At 40.1% G+C, this 15,304-nt stretch overlaps 1 protein-coding gene across 7 annotated transcripts in view; it reads right to left on the bottom strand.

Moving 5' to 3' along the window:
- Nucleotides 1-4,580: 4,580 nt before the first annotated feature.
- Nucleotides 4,581-15,304, bottom strand: part of EHBP1 (EH domain binding protein 1) — a 373,028-nt gene continuing 362,304 nt past the window's right edge. For all 7 annotated transcript variants that reach the window (XM_070480108.1, XM_070480100.1, XM_070480112.1 and 4 more), the window contains 4 exons: nucleotides 12,894-12,993; nucleotides 11,703-11,776; nucleotides 5,386-5,500; nucleotides 4,581-5,211 (listed from right to left, as the gene is read on the bottom strand). In XM_070480108.1, coding sequence (XP_070336209.1) covers nucleotides 5,121-5,211; nucleotides 5,386-5,500; nucleotides 11,703-11,776; nucleotides 12,894-12,993 — 380 coding nt within the window. In that variant the 3' untranslated portion in view covers nucleotides 4,581-5,120. The remainder of the gene's footprint in view (nucleotides 5,212-5,385; nucleotides 5,501-11,702; nucleotides 11,777-12,893; nucleotides 12,994-15,304) is intronic.

The raw sequence follows: 15,304 nt of genomic DNA, 5'->3' as shown, positions 1-15,304 counted from the left end.
GTTACCTCCGCGCTCCCCCGCCCTCCCCCGCCCCCTGCACCCCGCCCTCACCGTCCGCCCGCCCCGCCCCGGTCGCGCGCTAACTCCGGGGCTAGACTGGCAAACGCAGCGCAGAGCAAGACAGGCAAGGCGAGCGCCGCGCGGGAGCCCGGGCCGCGGAGGGGAACGCTGGCCTCGAGGCCGCCCCGGGGCTCCCCGCCCTTCTCTCGCCCTTTTGGCGCCCTGGAGGGAGTGGCAGAGAGGAGGCGAGGTGCTGGAGAACCGGTTCCCTCGCTCTCTGGCACGCCACCCGATGTGCGCGAGGAGCCGGGAGCTGCTGGCTGGAGGGGAACGGGCCTCCGGCCCCTCTCCCGACGCCGCGGGCCCCAGAGTTTTCACGCACCGCGCCACCACCCGCAGACGCACGCGGCGGGCGGCTCTTGCTGGTCTGGGCTACTTTGCTGAGCGCGGGAGCAGCCCCGAGTGCGCAGATCCCGCCTCCGCGCCTCAGGACTCCGGTGCCCGTCAGCTGCACCCGCAGGGGAGGCACGGCCACTTACCTGCTCTTCAACGTCTCCTGCGGTTCCCAGTCCCCACAATAGGTGTTTGCAAATCCTGAAAGCTTCTTTTGAAATGTCGGCTCCCAGCGTCCCCTCCCCTTTACACATACACTGTACTTCTGAATCGAAAGGTTTGGATAGAAAACTTTGTCTTTCACACTGGCTCCTTTTACTAGGGACAGTCTGGTGGAAAACGTGGCCATAGACCCTGCCCTCAATTTCCTTCCCTCATGCCGCCGGAGCCTCCTTGAGCGATTTCCCCGGATAGTTCGTACTGGCGAAGCCCATTTTCCAGTCGAACAAACTTCTCAAAACACGTCTACCTGGGTGGACTTTTCAAAGCGGAAAAAAGTGTGCGCCCCAACACTGAGTAAGGCAATTCTTTTAAATGGCACCTCCTCCTGAATATTAGGCACGACTTTACTTACCCCCTTTCGAGGAATTCCTACCGCTTCTTCTTAATCTCCCCCCGCCCCCTCCCCTCCACCTCAACAGGCGGAGTGAAAAGTTTGAACCGGAGTAAGTGTGAGGGTGAGTCAGGGAGCCGCCGGGCGCTTCGCGGTGGGGAGCGCCGGCGCTGCGGGGCCGCGGGCCAGGGCGCCGAGAGCGCACCGGCGCGGGGCGAGGAGGTGGCGGAGGAGGAAGGGGGAGCCCGCAGAGTGAAAAGGGGCCGCGGCCGCCGCTCATCAAAGTGCTTCCCCTCCCCCAAGCGACACTTTCCTTTGGAGTCCGAATAAAATACGGTAACAGAATATGATGGAGGGCACACTGTTTCCTTAACTGCTTCTCAAAGAACCCGGGAGATCTTCTTAGGACCTTTAATAAGGCTTTGGTCGGTTCTTTTGTTGATCTCTCAAAATCAACTCCTTCTAATTGAAGTTGGAGCTGAAAGCGAGCTAATGTTCAAAGAAAGTGGCCGCCAGACTAACGAAATTACATTTTTTTTTTTTTTTTGACGATGAGGGAACATCTAATCAAAGGGGCAAAAGAGGAGGGGTGTGTGGGGGAGTATGAAGGAGAAAAGGTTTTACAAGATCCTTCTCTGGTTCACAAAAGTCAGCGACACGGGCGCTTCTCTCCAGAACAAAGACACCGCGGCCCATTCACAAAAGCAAGAGAAAGAGAGAGCGAAAACAATAAAAGAACGAGAGAAAAGGAAAAACACGAACAAGATAAAGCCTTAACAGGAAAAGAAACTGCGCAGAGCGCAGCGCTGACTCGAGCGGGGACACACCTTAGGCTCGCGCAGGCCCCCGCGGGGGAATAGTTGCGAGGCCCTGGGCTCCGAGCCCCCGAAATACGCAGATTTAAAGAAAGAAACGAAATGTAGCCCCCGCCTTCGGTTCTGGGGAAAAACGCTGGCTGAAGCGCACTAGTTTGCCGGGGAGAGTTGGCCGGCGCGTTGGGCACACTCCCCTGAGCTTCTGCGGCTCCGCGCCTCTATCCCGGCGCTATCCCGGCCGGGGCCTGCGCGCTGTTTGCCTGGGTTAGCCCTCTCAGGCCTCGGTGCGTGCCGGGTCTCCCAAACCCTCGTCCTCCCGCCTCCTCCCGCCTCCTCCCGGCCTCTCTTCGCTTGCAGCGGCGGAGCTGGGCCGAGGTCCGGCAAGGTGGGGCGGCTGTGCGCTCTGGAATGTGCTCTGGCGGTCCCCAGGGCCCTCCACGCGGGAGCCAGGCTCTCTCGGTTCCAGATGCGGCCGCGGTCTCGGGGAAGTTGGGAGGTATCAAGTAGCACAATTTTTTGTCCCCTAATGAGAGTATTTATCTAATCCCAAATTGCAGGCGTATTTTCTTAATGCTCAACCCGTAAAACCCCGGGATTAAGAGAAGAAAAAGAGAGCGAGGAGAGGGGAGAGGGAGGAGAGTGAAGAGGGGGAGATTGAGATGAAAGTTTCTTGTCTGCGGCGGAAAGGACTCAGGCAGCACGTCGCTAGGCAAATATCCAGGTGGGAGACCCTGGGCTTGAAGCCTCGACCGTTCCAGCAACGGCCGCAGCTCGGGGAGGGGAAGAGGGGGCCCTTGCCTGGGGAGAGCCGGTGGACTCAGCTCGAGGCCCCGGGGCCGAGGAGGGGGCGTGGGAGCTGGGCCCTGGCTTGAGCATCCAGGTGACCTCGAGGCTGGGCTAGACTCTGGAGGACACTTGGGACGGGGGAGGGGTTTGGCTCCGGGGCCGTGGGATCCCGGCCAGGGGCGGAAGTTCTGCACCGGCCCGCGGGGCTGTGCCCAAGCCAGCCCGCTGCCAGCACTCCTCCTCCACCTCGGCGATCCCCGGGCCCACAGCTTCTTTTGCAGCCGCGCGGGCTTTCGGGTCCACGGCCTCTGGACGTGCTGGGCTCGCGCCTGCGCCCGGGAGGCAAGACTTTGGGCACCACGCGACGACATCCGGACGCGGCGCCTTCGTCGCGGGCCCGGCCGCGCCGCTCCCCGGGGGCCGCTGCGGGGCGTGCGGTCGCCACAAAGCAGCCCGAAAGGAAACCCCGCGAGGCTCGGGGCTGAGGCAGGAGGGGCAGGGAGAGGGGCAGCAAGTCTGGGGCTAGCGAAGGTTTGTCCCTTGGCAGGTCTGGAGCGGTTTAGGAGAGCCCCCTCTCGGCGAGGCTCCGCGGGAGGGAAGGTTCCCGGAATTCGAATTCTGTGTAAATGGAGTGGGTGACGCCGGTTGCCCAAGTCCCAGGCTGCTCCGGGCTGGAGGCTTCCGTCTGCCGGTTTCCCTAGGGTTAGAGCCGGGCCCTGAGAGCTTCTTCCCTCAGGGAGCGTAGCTTTCTCTTTTTCTCCTGCTCAAATGAAGAGGGCAAATCCCGATTTCATTTAGTGCTGGTAACTTTTCAGTAACTTCCTTAAATTCTTGTCATGAAATTTTACTTTAGCGTGGTTTTTGCCATTTTGAAAGACTGGCGGCTGCATACTTTTTGAAAGGAATTTGTGTGTATTGGTATAAATATTTGTATGTATATGTACGCATTATGATCGAGGCTAACTATAAATGCTAGTGGACTGTTTTCTCTGCCTCCAGACTTGTTGAACGAGCTTTGTTTCAGTCACCTTGGTAGACTGATGGAAACTACCATAAAATCGCCAGGTTTTTTTCTGTAGCTTAGAACTTCTTGTTAAAAGTTCCCTTTCCCTCATCTCATACACACAAACCTGCATACACCCTCTTTCTCCCCCCCCCCCTCCAACAATAACCCCTCTTCCTTTCACTGCAGCACCTACAGTCTGGAGGGTTATCAGAAGTCATAGTTATTCCTCATATGAGTGCAAAATTATAACTATGGCAAATTAGAACATATTAGCTTTTTTCCCTGCCCAGTGCTGTGTACTCACAAATTTCCTCAAATCTTTAACAGAGATGACCCTTTAATACACGGTTGTTTACACAGCTTAAGAAAATATGACCAATTGCTTTTCAATTCACATTGGTGTGTCAGCAGGGCCCCTTTGGGGTGTAAACTTATTCAGATCCAAATACAGCCCAGTATCCTGCCCTGCATTCAAGAGGACCTTTTTTTTTTTTTTCCCACATGAAAAGTCTTATGAATACAAAAACTTCTCTCAAACCAGTGTCAAGTTTTCATTACAAAGAAGTAGCAGCAGTGTTTAAGGTAAGAAAGTTTCTGCTTTTATTGAAAATTTATATATGACTCAGTATTGTAATAAATAAACAGATAACCATTTTCACAAAAAAAAATGACAGTGCTATGCTAGAGAAGAAAATATTAATTGGAGGATTTACTCAATAATGGCAAGACAGATTTTATCAATACAGAATAAATAATAACAGCATTCTTGAGCCAATTTTGAGACCCAACAAAATGTGGGAACCAAGCTAGATGTAATAAATAATTATCCAGAGAAAAAGATGGTGCATTCTCAGATGATAAGACTGTCTTTGTAAACTGATGCATGTCAACTAGTCCCATTCTTACAGCTCACCTTCAAATCACAGGACTTGTCTCAGGCTATGTTAAAAGGCCACCCTCTGAAGAAAGCAGAGAAGTACTCTATTATCTTTACAATGAAATGTAAAACAACTGCAGAAAATCCCACTGGTAAACAGAACACAGTTTAATAAGTAAATTGAATATGATCTAACTATAAAATTTAGGTAACAGACTCAGTGTTACATATGGCAGGACTGGAAAAAAATCATCCATGACATTTTCTTTATCCCTCCCTCTTAAGCCCCCTCCCACCCCTCATTATGCTATTAACGACAACATCAACAACAACAACAAAAATGTTTTAAAATTTTCCTCCATCAAAAAATGAGGGAAAATAATGAGGGAAGAGTTTTCTTTCTTTGAACAGTTTCTTGAACACTCCCAATACCAATCACTCACAAGATGTCTGTGCAAATCTACTTCACATGATTTCAAGGAAATGATTAATTCACACCAAAAAACCCTTAAACAAAGCTATTTCAGAGTTCTGTACAAAATCTGGAAAGGAGGGAGGAAAAGGGGTGGTGGTGGTAAAGAAGTACAATCCAGTCAAACAAAATGTTAAAAGTTTTAAATCAACGAGAATGACTTTTTTTTTATGGTCTGGGGAACCCAAGGCTAATAAAATGTTGGTCTGGTCCGGTTTCTACTGAAGGACACATTTCTCTTCTTTCTTGGCCATCTTGCCTTTGTTTTGCTCCAGAGTTCGCTCCAAATGTTCATCTTCTTCTTCAGCCCTGGAAATCAAACAGGAAACCAAATTATTTTTCTTCGTCGAGGACAGAGCGGCACTCCCCTCTCGCTCCTAATTCCAAGCCCCAGAGGGAACCGGGACTGCAGGGCCAGGGGGAGACTGCCCCGGTCCACTGGAGACCTCTGGATAGAACTCCCCGACCCCACCACCCACTTACTGCTTCTCCTGCGCGTCCAAGTCCCTGACGAGCGCGTCGCGCTTGTCCACTAGGGCCACCAGTTCATCCAGCAGGAGTTGCTCGCGTCGCTTCTGGGCCTCGGTCTTCTGCCAGTCTGCAGAGGACAGGAGGCTCCTTACCCACCTTACCCTCCCCTTCCCGCCTTTTCCAGTTCCCTTTTATTTCTGTGCAAAACATCACAGATCCACTAGCTAGTAGTGTTTCACGGGGCGTTTGGCCGTCGTGGTGAGGATTTCACCCCTAAAACCGTACTTTGTAAGTATTTTCCGTAGATAAGAGACAGCTAGGGCCAGGTTGAAGCCTTCACGAAACCAGGTGTGTGCCGGTGGTCAGCCGGAGGCGCGCACCTGATTTCAGCCCAAGTGGGGGAGGGAGAGTTGGAGGCCCAGAAGAGGTCAGCCGGAGGGTTGGTGGTGGGGGATGTGGGTAAATGAGGAGGCGGGAAGCAGAGATGGGCGATAAAATCCTCCTGAAAAGGCTAGAGAATCTGCCTGAGAACCTATCCTCCTCCCCCACCCCCATGCTCACTCCATACAGCCCATTCTTCGCTAATTTCCTCTCCGCTCTATTTTAGCAGTTGGATGTATCTCACACTGGGCGCCATATGCTTCACAATAACTTTAAAAGTAGTGAATCGGCTAATTAGCATTTTTCTTTGAAGTAAAAAATAAATTTGCTCTGCAATATTACACTGCAGCTCTCGATCGCATCACAGCCAGTTTTCTTTTGGAGAGGTTTGCTGCGTGGTTTCAAATCAAAGCACTTTTGCAAAGGAAAAATTACATACTTCTTTTTGAAACCCCATGTTAAGGTTGGAAAATCCGACAGGCCGTGTTCTTTCCATGTGTAGGGGCAGTTTTTTGAAGATTTTAGGCCCCAATCATATATTTCCTAATCTTTGCTGGTCTGATAATTTCCTTAAGATGAGCAGCAGTTTCGTTTAATAAAAACAGGACCAAATCGAACATTTAAAGCACTTTTGAAACCAAAGCCAACTGCTCTCTGGCCAGACTGCAAGGGCTTGTAGCTGTCAATCAACCCCCAGTCTACCCCGCCTCCCTCATTAGGAAGGTAAACAATGAAAAGAAGAAGTAGATGATGAGGCAGATAGCCGAACAAATGAGGACCTAAAGGGAAAGAGGACACCAGCTTGGGAGAAAAAAAATACCCTGGCCGCTGACTCCTGTAGCTCCCTCCCCCAGCAAACGCACTTTCCAAAAAACAGAGGAGTGCAATCCTTTCTGGTTTCTCTCTTCTCTCTCCATTGCCCTGGGCAATCATGTTAAAACTCACATGGCTGGTGCTTATTCAGATAAACCTAACAATGCACACCGCTGGTTACCATGTGAATCTTCACAAACCGCACAAGAATGTGCTGGTTCAAATCCCCCCGACCCCCTCCAAAGCAAAATTTATTCAAGACAGCAAACTGCTCAGCAGCTTTATGAAAGCAAATGGAGCTAGAGGGAATTCTATCTCGTATTTACAAATTAAAAATTAGATGCATCATCGTGCAATAAAGGATAGAAGAGCAGCAAAAAACTAGAATATTCTATTTTATCACTATTTCTATCACTATAAGCTCAAATACGTACACACATATATATTAAACATGCTATATATTAATTATCCTCATTTGATACAAAACATCACACAAATAGGTACATTAAATAATTGGTCACATTACATTCTTATTTTAAAAAGTGTTCAATTGCATAGAGAGAAATAAACTATATCTATGGAAAGCTTTTTTCTGAATGTAAGAATTTAAAAAATAATAACAAAACACCAAAACTGAAGAAAAGCCATATCTATCACAATTTTATTCCTTAGATTTAAATGCAACTGAGGTCAGGAATGCCGGACAATTTTCTAATCTGGTTCTTGTTCTTAATCAGTTTCATTCTACTACAGCAGATAAATTAATAGACTCTCCAGGTTGGAAAGATCTTAAAGGTCATCTGGTCTGATTTCAGGTAACTATAGTTCTAGAAGTATTAACTCTGAGAAAAACCTGCTAAATTTGTAAAAGATTTGTAACTAAATTTTATAATTATTAAGATTACCAACTTTGATAAATAATTTTTCCATTTCTGACCTCAAGAAATCATTCTGATTATAAGTTTAATTTATAATTCTTTACTTCCAAAACATTTTGATGAGCTTTAATACTGGGAAATAAAATTTCTCCACCATAAACTCAAGACATATAATTAAGTTGAAAATTACAAAATTTTTTAAACTAAGAAAATAATTTTAATGACATAATCTTAATTAATTAAATTATTCCTTCTCTATACTTGGCCAGCCACTTTTAAGGTTTTAATTAATAATTAGAAATATCAAGATTTCTTTATTTTTTTTTAAATAAGGTTTTAACAATATGAGAGAAAATTTTATATTTTTAGTCCCTTAAGTATTGAATAGTTTTAAAAATCTTAATTTTCTCCTAGCTCAATAATGACATTTCCCATAACTGTAACAAAAACATTTTTTAAGTTATGAATATTTAGGTAATTTTCATCATCTTACAAATTTAACTGACATTAAATTTTAAATATTTCAGCATACATTTATAAGATTTTTCATATTAAATCTGTCATTACCACATTAGTATCTGTTTACAAATAATTAGTCAAATTGTGGGGAAAAAAAGCTATGTGCAGTGAGTAGATTTTACACCAGCAAAACTACTTTTACTTTGGGTTTGTTTTCTCACAGGACTAAATTGATACACAATGGTAATTTGGGAAGTTAAATTTTGATGAATTAAAAAATTTAATAACATCTTTCAAACTAATCAAGATTCACATTTGTATGTTCAAGGCCTAAATTTAAAAAAAAAAATTTAAATCCCCCTTTAAAATAGTTTCACCTAGACATAATGTCGTGTTTTTAAAGCCTGAATGTAAGTTTATGTGTTACCTGTTATACATTTTAAGAAAGGATTACTCACCTATAACAGCTAGCCAGATGCACTGACTTTGGCTTGGACAGACTACAATGTGGGTTCTGATTAATTTAAAGATTCCAGTGTACTTTTGCTACAAAAGCCATATCCTCTCACAACAAATAGGATTAAGTTTTGATGCTGCATTTGAGCCAAAGTGTTGAAATAAAGAGATTCTGTTTATGTCTATCTGCACTGAGCTGTTTCGTTAATTCAAAAAACTCTTTTTTTATATATAGGGCCAATTATTCATTCCCCGATTCAGTTTATTTGCTGAAGTTGGTAATTACCTTGGAAAAAAGGCAAAGAAATACCTATAAACACTTTAATAGAAAGGACCTAAAGTTCTTGTAGTAAACCTTCAACCTTGCCACTATAAATAAGCCTGGCACTTTGATGAAAATTAACACTAGTTTTGTAAAGAGCACATTGGGGGATTGCAGTCAAGTCTTATCTTTAGTTCCAGTCAACTAGCAATCCTGAAAGAGTTTGCATCATCATCAGAGCAGGCCATTTGATAGGATTCTACCGCTGTACCTAATCAATCTATGGAAGACTGTGGCTGTGCTGTGTAACAAAGCTAAAATAGATTTACAAATGGGGTTTTAGGGGATAAGCTCCTCCACAGGATTACATATTGATTTTAAATATAAAAAGCTTATCATATAAGCCATAACTACAAAAATAGTGAACCTATGCATAAATCCCTTTAGAAGAGCACCCACTTCAAACTCTAAGCCAAGAATAAATCAAGATGTACAAAATCCTAGAGAAGATCCATTTCTTGTGCAGAAAATGAACACACCACTTTCCAAAAGCCCACCCCAATGTGTGCAGAAATGAATTTATCTTTCCTGAGGGGGCATTAAATAATCTGGAACAAAAAAACTATAGGAAAGTATCTGAAAGATGTTTGTTAGCTTAAAGGATCCTGCAACTTAGCTCAGTAGAGTGAAACTCCTGCAATGAAAACACCTCAGGGGAAAAGAAAAAGGTAAAAAAAGGCCAAAGTGATTATGGATTCTTTGGATTATCCAAAGAATGGATATATTGAATGTTATTATTATTATTATTTTGCTCTCAAACCAAGCTGTTAATATTTCTTTCATTGTGCTATGGCTATTAATATTCTGTGCTTTCTCCTGGTGAATGGTTTCACTAGCAGATTTATTTGAAAATATTTTAGTTTATTTATTATGAAAAACATCTCATGGCTACTAAGAAGAGATGGGAAAGAAAAGAGAAAGGAACTTTAAAACAAAGGAAAGCAAAACAAAACCAATCAGTGTTGCCTGTTCATGTGTTTTTCTGCGGTGATTTAATGCTCCGAAAGACTACTGAATTGCATGTGTATCCATTCTAAGGGCTGGCTCAGAGGACACCGTCTTCAAAGAACTGATCATCATGATGACCAGTATTTCTTTAGGACAGCCCACGCCACATATTGCCCAGGCTAGTGGGGCAGGCCTTTCTCTGAGAAAGTGTCTTTATTTGTAATCAACAGGCTGTTTCTTTCCTCAAGCCTCTTTTTCCTGTCAACCAACAACAGAAACTGGCTGAGAGATTTAAGGCACAATCAGATATGGGACAATAGCATTAATTAAAAAATAAACCAAATCCTAAAAAAAGTAACAATTGCATTAAAGGTGTCTGAAAAGAAAAACATTCTTTTTTCCCCTCTTCTTCAAAAATACTTTCTACTGTTCTTTCATGTGTATAAGAGGGTCAGGCAGAAAAATTTTAGATTATTTAATTAAGACTGAAGGTCTACTACATAGGGATAGGTTGCCAATGAAACTGGGATGTTTTGTACATATCATGGTCCTCCTTAAAGATGGTACTATGTGGTAATAATAGTGGTTTTGGATTAGAAGCAGGATCTGCCTTAAAAGTCAACTGTATTGTATCAAGCTGCATCTTAGGGATGATTTAACTTACTATACATGAGAGAGTAAATTGCAAAAAATTGTAATATTCTGTATTGAGCATAATGAATCTATAAAGAATAAACTATAAGAGTTATACATACATTATACATACTATATACACATATATATTATATTATACATATAAATATATATAAATAGAATTTGCTATACCTACTTTTCAAATGACTGTTAAGCTTTCCAATCTCTTTTAAAGACTATACAATGAAAACAAAAATTGTATCAAGAGGAAAAATACCATTTAGTATATTTGTGCATTTTATTTCAATGGCAAGTTTCATGGAACTTCTTAAATAATTTTGACAAATTTTATAGTCATTAGTGGTATAATTTGACAGCCACTTGAAGAAAATTAGTTATCTGAAGCCTTTTAAATAAAGTAAATCTAATTTCTAAATTAGGATATACAAATGTCATAGTAAAAATAAAGCTTCTATAAATGTAGAAGATAGTATTTGGATAAACAGCATGTGTTTTATTTAATAACAATATTAATTAAACTATTTAAAGAATATGGTTTCATTTGACTTTCTCGTATAAACTTAAATTTCTAGTTTCTGAACTAATTATAATTGACTTCTTATACATCAGGTACCTTATCAGGTGAAGAAAGAAATTACCATGGACAGTCAGTAGGTTAAGAGGTCAATATAGAATAGGAAAATCAATTTGCATTGATTAGACAAAAGGTCCATTTTACAGAGCCCAAAGGATTAGCTCTTAAGCAGACATCTTTGAACTATAAGACATTTTCAACTAAAAGGTATAAGGAGAACAGCATTCTAAAATACCAAAGAATTAAAAAAATAACCATATATAATAAATGCCATACTTAAGCCAGCTGATGTTTATCGATATTGTGAACCATACTTAGGATTACTATATATGTTATTCATTTGAAAGTTCATATAATGTGTGAAAGTGTTGAATTTATCTCATATGCCTGCCTGAATCTTTGCTTGACTATTTACTTAATAAGAGTTGGGATCTTAAGAACTATAGAAGACTGGACAGTGACATATTTATATGGACATCAATTAAATATTAAGGTAAAATTTAGAGTCTCAATGTGAAAAATCAAAATGATGAATCTTTCTCAAACCTCTGCAGTGGAAGCAACTTTAACTTGCACATAAAACGAAATCATTTAACTACTTACATTTTCTATTTAATGGACTTTTAAGCTTACAATTTTATGTTTAGAAGTAAACAAAATGATGATCTGAATTAGGGTCCTAAGGTTTTACATGACTATTGGATTCTGAATCTAAGACATTTATTTGGAACTCCTGTAGGTCCCCAGTCAGACCACACCTAGTGAGACTGCAGTGTATTACACTCTTTAAATCTCTCTGACAACTGACCCTTTACACACCTCACTGGACCATGGCGTCTCTTACCTTCAATGGCTAGCATTGCCCGCAATTCCCGATTCAGCAGCTCATACCTTCGTTCTAAATCGTGTTCTTTCTCCCTAGGCAAGTTGCAAAAGTTCATCAATATGCTAATTACTAAATCATTAAACACTTAAAAAAACCTTTAGGTTACATTGATTTTAGGACTCATAACTGACTTTTCTCTTTAACTTTAAGCTACTCAAAACAAATGATACACAAACCTAAAACCTTCCTCAGGTTGAATACTTACTAATGGTATTATTTTTCTCCTTCAATTTTGAGTTGCACAAAAGTATATTTTAATCTGTGGATAAATAATCTCATTCTTCAATGCTTCTTGTCTTAAGTGCCAGGTATAAAGTTATTTCATAAAATTACTTTTCATAACTGTCAATAAACACCTTTTTGTCTAGAACTCCATGTGAAAAGAGTACAAGAAACATGAAAGTACTAGCAGTGCAAATTTAATATAGAGACAATAAAAAAATCAGGACTAATTAAGTTCTGCACTTCGTAATTCTTCTATTACGTTAAAGCATTGCAGAAATGACAAAAATAGAGGTTTTCACTAAAATAAAATGTAAACCTGTTTCTTCCCACACTAGGTGGCATAATATAAGAATACTGTTAGTGAGAAAAAGGGATAAGCATTAAGTCCTATGTGAACTAAATGCTAAAGACTTGAGAATGCTTACATTTGGTTTAGTCTCCATTTTACTATAATTCTTGGAGTCATAAAAAGGTCACTTCTGTGTAAATTATTAGTCTTTTATCCCAAAATTTAGGGTAACATTATCTGTAGAATACAAAGGTACTTTTGTCCTTATTAAGAATTAATTTTTAACTGAAAATTAGATGTTAAATAAACTTCAGTTTTCTTTTTCTCTTTAATATAAACCAAACATCCTTTTTTGTGCACAAGTGATTTCTTAAACCCCAGAATTATTTACATGACTTGGCTTTTAGTATAATAAATACATTTTTTTCAGTATCTAATACTCTATTTTAAAATTATTACTCTTCAAATAAAAACTGGTTATGTAGTATTTTAAATTTTATTTTTATATAAAATATAATCTCTAGGAAAGAAAAAAATTAAGCCTAATAAATATGACATCCCAAGAAAGACAATGATAGAGCTAAGTCTAAGATTCCTCAATGTTGTAGCAAAAACAAGCAGTGATAAATACTTACAAGAGAGACAGCTGGTTCATTCTTCTTATTAAGGCATTTTTCTTATTAACTAACATAAACCACTCCTGCATCATAGCTTCTTCTTCTTCTGTGTTCCTTCCTATAATTTAAGAAGAGTTATTGTTTTTTCTATTTTATAAGCCAAATGATAGTTCAGCGCAAGTCTTGTTTTTTTTTTTTAACATGAAACATATTTTAGCTAACCCAATAGTACAAATTAAACTGTTTACCATAGTTTATATGTAAGATTAAGGTCTGAAAAAAGGAATCAATATTTAAAAATTCATTAACCAATCTCTAAAGGAGGTATTATTCAGCATGTATTTTTCAGTCCCCTGAACATATCTACAGATCATACTAATGTACATTTAAAAAAAAAAAGTGTTCCAACTTTTAAATCCTTCCCAGAGGGTGACTTTATTATATTTCAGTGAGGAACTCATGAAGCTAACAGACATATGGTCATGATAAAAATAAATAAATTAATTAAAAAACACATTAAAAATCATTATGAGAATTACAAGACTAGCAGGAAGATCAGAGAAGTCAAGAGATTTTGTGAGAGCTTCCGCCTGTAATGACCTGCTTTTTTTCTTATTTTCCTCCCCGAAAGTAAACTAAAGATATATACATGCATATGCATTTCCAGAACTCATCATCCCTAATAGGGTAAACACTTGCAAATTGTTTTAAATATATTGTAAATGGCTAGGCTACAAAAATACTTACATCTCTCTGTGAAAAAAGAACATAGTAATCTTCAGTAAATGAGAAAACATTTGAGCAGAGAGATGATTTTAAATGTCAGGTTATAAATTTACTGATTACACATTTAAAATTCATTTTCCCTAATATCCATTCCATCATCTATACTACTCCTCCCCTCAAAAGGATTGTAATATATAGCGTATATTTGGTATTATCATATAGAAGCAGGCCACAATCATACTTGAGAAAAATATTAATACCCCACCTTCTTCCTTCAAACTGCCTTCAAATTGTATCGTCAAATTTATAATTCTTTGACTTTGTTTTCTTCTGAATTTCATCCATGATTGGTTTATTGTTTTGCTAGGCCATTATTTAATACTTCAGTCCAACTTCTAGATACATTCATAGGGTTAACTTAAATATCTAACAAAAAAATTAAATATCCCAGGCTAAGACTAAATATCCTAGTCAATTTCCTAGGTTTTATTCTTCTTCTTTAGATATTTTAACTTTCAAACACACTACCAGTCCATTAAAAAATATTCAAGCAATACACAGACATAATTGAGTTAAAAGTCAAGTCCTCTTTCACCAACCCCACCCTCTCTGATTTGCCTATCTACCTTCCTTCTCCAGAAGTACTATTACAATTTAGTATATCTTCTTCCAGACCCACATAGGTAGCTATGTCTAACACACACACAGGTATATACCATGTCTGGACACATACAAGTTTTTTCTCTTTAACATAAGGGCCCTTGATTTGTTGTTGCCATGCTGTTCAAAGATCTACTTCATTCTTGTAATAGTTGTATAAATTATGGATGTGACATAATTAACTATTTCCACATTAATAGAGATTTGAAGAAAGTTTTAGAATGAAAATAGAATATAAAGAGCTGATCTGTGTGCAAGATTAAACATGTATTTCAGAGCATCCCTGTAAATCCGATGTCTGTTTTTCATCATTAGGGAAAAGAGAGATATGTGCTTTCATTAAAGTCTGTTAAACTGTATGATATGATGCAGACCTGAGATAGATTCTTTTAGAGTATGAACAAAAGTCTTTACTGTTTTACAGCACTTTTAATCTCTCTTTTAGGGTAACTGGTTTTGTATTCACTTTGGACCATGTGATGTCTTGACACTGGTCATGTGATATAGGCTGCGATAGGCACAAATCCCTGGGTAGCAACAAAAGAAGAAAGAGTAAAAAGAAAAAGCTGAGAAAAAGCTTGCAATTTGGAAAAAGGCCAATTGTACCCTGGTGAAGGCCTTTTTGATCAGTGAAATGACACATGTGTGCAATATTAATAGGTGCCGGTTTTATGATATTTTGTTTTCTGATTAAAGACTTAATTTTTGTGTTCATAACCTCAGTGATTTCTAAAAATATACACATATTAAAACTTTGTTTTGAATTTAACTGTAATTCAGGCTTTCAGGCATTAATACTAGAAGCATCTAGCCTACTCTTAAATTAGCATTATTTTCTTCAATGGAAGACTGCTTCCTTGAGAACAACAATATTGATGTGGTACTACTGTGTTATTCTCAGTTTAGCTCATGCCTATGATTTCTAGATAAGAATAAAAGATGCACCTTCCCTAATTATTAGGAAATGAGGAGAGTCTCATGTTTAAAAAGGGAATAAGCCAAACAATAAGAAATATTTAAAGATATACTATTCAGTGCTACCT

This window comes from Odocoileus virginianus, chromosome 2 (assembly GCF_023699985.2).
Source record: "Odocoileus virginianus isolate 20LAN1187 ecotype Illinois chromosome 2, Ovbor_1.2, whole genome shotgun sequence".
Lineage (NCBI taxonomy): Eukaryota > Metazoa > Chordata > Mammalia > Artiodactyla > Cervidae > Odocoileus > Odocoileus virginianus.
This window is presented reverse-complemented; position numbering and strand designations above follow the sequence as displayed.